Source organism: Leptonotus elevatus, chromosome 12 (genome assembly GCF_054856555.1).
Source record: "Leptonotus elevatus isolate MCC_2025b chromosome 12, RoL_Lele_1.0, whole genome shotgun sequence".
NCBI classification, from domain to species: domain Eukaryota; kingdom Metazoa; phylum Chordata; class Actinopteri; order Syngnathiformes; family Syngnathidae; genus Leptonotus; species Leptonotus elevatus.
Window position 1 is genome coordinate 5,015,142 of NC_141250.1, and position 7,257 is coordinate 5,022,398.

Below are 7,257 nucleotides of genomic sequence, written 5' to 3' on the forward strand. Positions count from 1 at the left end.
TTTGACCCCACTTACGTCACATCCTGCCCAACCCCCTTTTTACACTTTAAAGAGCCCATAAGTCCCTTACATTTGTAACGAACAATAAATGTAATTTGATGATTAATATTCATGCAGAATTATAAAAAAAAAAACTAAAAAAAAAACTCTTGGATGTTATTGTTTTGTTTTGTTTTGGTTTTGTCCCCCCCCCTTTTATAATTTTAATTTTATTTTATTATGCGACTCATGCAAATTGGATTGACTTGTATTTGTATTATTCTTCTATGTTCAATAAATGTTAAAATAAAAAAAAATAAAAATAAAATAATTAAGGAGCCCAAGAGCATTCCCGGTGTAATAAAACCCATTTCAAACGTATCTTTCCATCTCATTTTATTATTCATTTTTGTACAGTTGAATCACAGTTTACAATACATTATAGATTTCATTTATTTCATAAAATGGGAATAACATAGAACTCAAGTGTTGACATCTCAAACCAAGAGGTGCTCACTATTCAGTGTTAGAAACAGCAATGTATAGACACGTAGATTAAGCAGATATATGCCTTTAATAATCAAGATTCAATTATTAAAGACAAGGATGTTGGTCAGTGAAAATAGTCAGTGTAATTTTGTGACAATGCAGATGCATTCATGGCAAAGTATTGTAACTGGAAACCACCAGCAGTGACTGAAGCATCCGAGAGGAACTTCAGAGTCATCACGTTTCCTGTAAAGCAAAAACTTTATTAGACAAATAGCATTCATTTATCCAGCCATCCTTCAACTTTCTAGACAGTAGCCTATAGCTCATGGGTACAGATTGCAGGTTACATATAGACAAACAAGCATTCATTATGGCCAGTTTACAATCTATATGCTTGTTTTTTTAGGCGGCAATATGTGAGGAAGCAGGAGTACCCGCAGAAAACTCACACAATAACATGAAATACATGCAAATCTATTACAGGAAGGCCAGAAGTGAGAATCAAACCCTGACGCTCAAAAGTGGGATGCAGACGTGGTTTACAACCCCACCATCATTTTGATTATTTTTGTTTTATTTGTAAATCTAGTAAAAAACAATGTGGCTCACCTGTGCTGATTATGTCTTCGGGTAAATAATCACCACAAAACCTGAAGGAAAAAAAGACACACATTTGAAGGTGATTCGATGTAACTGAACGAGGAGGTCAGGTGACTTTGAGCACGCAGTTGACTTCTCACCTTCCAGCAAAGCCGGACACATCGTCGTAACTGTCGTACACTTCCAGGTAGTCTGCCAAGCACGCCGTGTCCTCCTCCACATCAAACTCTACAAAATGGAGGAGGATCTTCTGGCCTAGACGCACTCGGATGTGCCAGTAGCAGATCTGGTCGTCCGTGTATTCGTCTGGAAAGCCAGGAGACTGGATGAACCTCTGCTGGTCGGTCAGAACGCCGCCGCACTCCTTTGCTAGAAGACACATAAAATAATAATCATTGGACTCTGTTTAAAATGACACAAAAGAAAGATCATAAAGGTAACATTTTCTGATTAATTATACATAAATGTTTTGGTCTTATATTAACCATAGGTTAGGTTAGGTTTATGCTCGGATAAAGGCAAATATGAAAAACTGTTTATTTAACTACTTCAATTGGAGCCGTTAACTTTAGCCTCTAATTTCATAGACAGCACGTGTGCACAAGTGCATCTCAATTTTCATGCATGTGTAAGCCTCCTTTAGCATGTTTGGGAATTTGGCAGACCGTGTTGCGCCATGCTGTGTGTTCTGGCGGACTGAGGGTGTTTTCTTTTACACGTCCCTGATGCACTTGGCAATTTGGTAGCATAAAAAAATACTCAAATTTGGACCAGCTGAAAGCAGGTCTAAGTTGTGGCGCAAGTGTTGTGATTTGGTTGAGGTGCAGGCAGGCAATTGTGAGATCTGTGGATGTGTGTTGTCATCCATAAATATGGCAACGTCCATCGTATCATCAAAATTATTGTAGGAATCAATTATTATTATTATTATTATATTTAATACATTATTAAAATCCCCGCCATGGCCATACCACAGCTATGGGGAGGAGGCGGAAGGTGGTCTTAAAGTGTCCACTCCTGGCTAAATTTACATCATCTGCAAGTGAAGATGTTTTTGCAGTTCCTTATAAATTGAGTCATGTTTCTGCCATGTACACCATGCTTCTCTCTAAAAAAAATAATGAGAGGAGGCACTTCGATTGGCCGGGAAGCCAGCCAGCTGTGTTCACTCCCACAACGGCGCAAATACAATTTTCTAACTGCACGCGTCTACGAAAGTACCCAAAAGAAAAAAAATCCCCACCCATGCTTGACTGCGCTTTGCTCTAGACTTGGGCTATGCACGAAAATATGGACTTGCAGTCTTTTAAGCCTTCACTACAACAACAACAAAATTATATGATAGACGTCTGGCAAAGTAAGTCAGATTACAACAATAACGCAAACAAATCTGTGGTTTCATCACTTCCATTTTTCTATAATATCTATCCAATGTTGTGGCCAGGGAACACTATAATAAGGTATCAAAGAAATAAATGTTCCTTTGGTTGTCTTCTGAACTGCTAACAATAGCCATGTTTGATCGCAGGCAGATGGTCGACAGTCATTATGACTACTGGACTTGAACATCGTATCCATGGATGCCGATACGTCATCCAGGTTTAGCCTGAAGGTAACAGCGATGAGTCACGGGCAGGAAACCAGATTGTGGTTTTGATTCCAGACTTTGTCATCCCATCCTGGAGTGATTAAGCACCCTTGTGTCGTCACTTGTGTTTGCCATGAAGCAGGGGTGGTCTGCAGGGCTACAGAATTGATGACTGTTCTGTAAGTGTGGTCAGGATCATCATCATTATCATCATTATCACCACAGTCACCACCACTGGGAACCATGACACACTCAATGATCTAAGATCATTTCAACATGATGCTTGCATTTAAGCGGGTTTAAAAGAGGCTAGCTATACAAGAGTGTTCGATAAACCTTGTAGACACAGACCAACCCCCCCCCCCCAAAATCCATTAATCTATCATGCATGGAAACAGTCGAGCCATGATTGTTCGTTACCTACTACACCTGTTTTCTGGGTTTGGTCAGCAAACTGAGCCATGATTGGCCGTTACGTACTTCCTCAGCACAGGTGATGTCATCTTCAGTCGATAGCATGTTGAAACTTTAGTTTTTAAAGGTATTAATTGTACACGAAAAATTATGAAGTTATCAAATTCATTCTGGACTAAATTTTAACTTTTTGTTATGGCTCAATGAGTCAAGTATCCTTTTAACCTCAAGAATGCAGGACCTTTGTTTGGGCAGTTACAGAAGTTGTAATTCTCACGCTTTTTTGATTATGGTAATTAAAATTGAAATGAATTATATTTCCCAAACTGTTGCTTATTGTAAAGTGTGTTGAGTTGAGTTCACTGTCAGCACAGCACTCATATCTCAAGTCTGTCCTCGCGAGTCAAAGCAAAACAACAACAACAATGGATTATTATACTGTATCTTGCAAAAATGTTGAGAGAATACTGTCGGGTCTCTTGTATTTCAAGGCACCATTGTATCTTCAACTGTAAACAGGCAAGACTTGTCAAGTCATGAAATTTAAGTCTAAATCAAGTTTCAAATCCCAAGAACTAAAATTGCTGAAATACAGTGCAGTTTCCCCACTTTCAGGTTTAAGATCACCAAACAAATGTAAATATCAGACGAAGATAACTTAAGTTAACGTAAAATACAGGTTTTAAATGGTGTCTTTGATATTTTTGAGGGAAAAAAAGTAAAAGCTACCTGACTCTTTGTGAGAAAAATACATGGGGGAAAAAAGCAGTGCCATGCAACATAATCTTTTTAAATAATGAATTTAGTGTGGCTAATCACATTTTTCAGTTCATTTTCACTGACCACACACAAGCCTGATTACCTTCAGCTCTGTTCAATCAAGAAATCACTGAAATAGAACCTGTCTGACAACATGAAGTTGACCAAAAGATCTAAAAAAGCTGCAACAAAATGTCATGAGAAAGTTTTTTTTTTTTAATTCACAACTTTAAAGTCTGATTTAAGTCAAGTGATATGACTCAAGCCTCACCTTTGCAATGGAGTCTAACAAATTGAACATACATGTTTTCGTAAACATGTATGTTACTTAAACAGCAATTTATTTGGACAATGGGAGTGGGTCCAACAAACAAACAAAACCAAAAATCTTACTTCTTTTGCTAATTCCTCCGCTGGCCATTTTTTACCCCTGTTAGTAGTGACACAAACTTCAGCGAACTACTCACAGCTTGGGTTGTAGCAGTACACGTCCCATCTCTCGCTTTTGTTGAGCCTGTAGCCGTAGTCGATGATGCCCACCTTTCCAAAGCCACAGTTGGCACCAGCTTTGACGATGGGGTAGCCAACACGCCCATTATCAAACCATCCTGCAGCGCATATATGGAAACCTAAACAAGAAAAATTACAGTGAGTCAAATGTGTGATTCTTTCCTCCGTTTAACCACCTACCGTCTCTCCCACCACACCCCTTGACGTGAACAAAGCTTCTTAATGACCATCATGAGACTTTTTGGGTGGATTTGTGTTATTTGTGGAGTCGGTGTTGCCGTTACAACAAACAGACCCCAGTCAAAACATGCCTGATAAATGGGAGACCCCCCCCCACCCCTCCCTGCTTAGATTACTGAAGGGGGAAGTCTGTTGTAGCTGCTGACAGGTGATTAGTTGGGTGGGGGGCGGGTGTTACGACACCCGAGAGGAAAGGGACTGGACACGCATTAGTGATGTCATTCAACCAAGATGGCGTTAACACTCTTTTACAATACACCAGTGACATCTTAATAATTGGGCGTCATGCAACAGCAACCAAAGTGTCCCATGGAAATGAACATTTCAAGCATTGCTTTGTTTGACCTCCAGCCTGCAATGACGTACACCGTCCGACAGTGCAGAAATAATTGTTATGGTTGCTTTTTGACTAAATATCAGTCAAAAATTTGTCATTTTTAAATACTTTCTAGTGAGTTTTCCAGACCTATTTGCCGAGCAGCCTCCAGTTCGTCGTATGTGGCCATTCTCCCTCCCTCGTACTTGCACACAGCTTTGGCCTCCTTATACGTCAGCTCGTATCTCCCTTTGCGTGACTCCCGGTGGTACACTCCAGCTGCTTGTTCTGTCAATGAGACCACACAGCTGAACATGTAAATTCATTTATTCATACCACAACGGAAGACAAGGACAATTTAAAGAACCCAACATACAAGTTTATACTATATTGAAGGCAATTGGAACACTCTGCAACAAATAGAAAAACCTCAGGCTCATTCATATCAATTTCATCGTTTAAATAATTAGTGAGGGATACTGTACATGATTGCAGCACCTGTGTTTAGCCTGTTATGCAGGTTGTTTGAGTTCACCAAAACTAGCGAAAAAACTACAACAAAAATTCAAAAAACAATTTCATTAATGAAATAAAATAAAAACGAAAATGCTTTTTAAAATAAGAAAACTAACTGAAACTACTAACTAAAATTAACCATAATTATGCAAAAATGTCCTTCGTTTTAGTCTTTGGTAAATAATTTACGGTATTACATGAGCCTTTGGGGATGATTTTAAATGGGATTTTAAGTATATTTATTTAGATATTAACCGGAATAAGGACGTTTGAAAGTGTGTCACACAGAAGTGACATCATCTAGCAGCAGCCAATAGAAAAGCACCTTCAGATGACGTCGCTCCAAGGCAACAAATTTGCCTGCTGGACTTTTGGCTCCAATGTTTCGGCTCGCCTACTTTTTCATTTAACTCAGCCGAAATGCAACGCTAGATAAGAAATGTGTTACTTTTTTCATTTTACCATGGTGTTTATTAAATAGTGCGCACAAGTAATACACTTCTTTTTTTTTTTACTAATACTGAAACTAACAAAAATTCAACTAAAACTAAGCATTGTTTTAAACTAAAACTAATAGGCTAAAAACTAACAGAGCCACCCTGAAAACTTATTAAAACTAACTAAATTAAAAAAATAAAACTAAATAAAAACTAAATAAAATGACAATTCTAAAACTGTAATAACCCTGCTGTTATGAACCGTTTTCTACAATCAGAGGGGGAGAACCCGGCAGAGAACAAATCTAAGGTAAGACAATTTGGAGCTTTCCATGAATCTTTGATAAATCGGATGCGCATCTTTGTCAAGACCGAAGACAATTTAGAGTCTTGGATGAACCCCACGTGTGTGTTTTCTTCATCTTTTTATTTTATTTGCAAGAAACAAATGACAATCTGAAGAGAGAGCATGCAGAAACAGGATTATTAAATGCACCCATTTGGCAATGGAATCCCTTCTGTTTGATAGATAAATGAAAAATGACATATTGGAAAGAAAGGAGAAAGAAATGGTCACTTGCTCTGTGGCCATCTCCAAGGGGAGTCTGATTCTGTTTTGGCTTCATGCATGACTGGCTACAAGACATGCTGCTTATGTTAAAAGCTACGCTCATAATATTGGCTGCTGTTTGCTGCGGCTGTCATCGACATATCACATTACATTAAGAGTGTGGCTGTTGGACAGTCATTTTTTTCTTCTTTGTTTAGTCATTCCAGAATTACCTTGCATGAGGTCACAGACTGGCACAGACTGCGCCGCCATTTTATTAATTACAGTACTTCCATTCAAGCAGTTAAGTGTTTCTTTGAAGATTGCCTCACATGCTTGCCAACAAAACTAAAAAGGTCATAGGCCAGAACATTCAGTACACCTGCACAATAGAAGAGCTGTATTAAAAAAACAATAACAAAAAGCAGCCTTTACCAAGATAATAATGGTCATTTCTGAGTGGCATGATATTCATTAGTGCGGGTTTAACTGTTTGGGAATATAGCTTTTAATATTGTTCCCATTTATTTGGTAACATATGGTAACCAAAACAGAAACAGCTTTGGCTGTGTGGTCAAAAGTCACTAAGCTCCAAACAAAGTCACTAGCTCATTCTTCACATGATCCTGTCAAAGTAAAAAAAAAAAAAAAAAAAAAAGACAAACATATTTACCCAGCCATATGGAGTTGTGAAATATGCCGTTCATGTAGCCCCATGTGTGTGCTTCTTTGAGAAGGAAGCTCAGCGTCCACAAGACAGCCAACAGACGCATCTTGCAAGCTGCTGTCCAGATGTGTGTGTATGAGGGGACCCCCTCAGCTTGGACCGCCGGCCCCTATTTATGTGGCCCTTGGA

General features: G+C 38.7%; 1 protein-coding gene across 1 annotated transcript; it reads right to left on the minus strand.

Annotated features, from left to right (window-relative positions):
- Positions 1-380: 380 nt before the first annotated feature.
- Positions 381-7,257, minus strand: tnfaip6 (tumor necrosis factor, alpha-induced protein 6). The gene is made up of 6 exons (XM_086091604.1): positions 7,075-7,257; positions 5,049-5,186; positions 4,300-4,461; positions 1,212-1,440; positions 1,081-1,121; positions 381-714 (listed from the first exon to the last, which is right to left on the minus strand). The coding sequence occupies exons 1-6, from the start codon at positions 7,172-7,174 to the stop codon at positions 593-595; spliced, it is 792 nt and encodes a 263-aa protein (XP_085947730.1). The 5' UTR covers positions 7,175-7,257; the 3' UTR covers positions 381-592.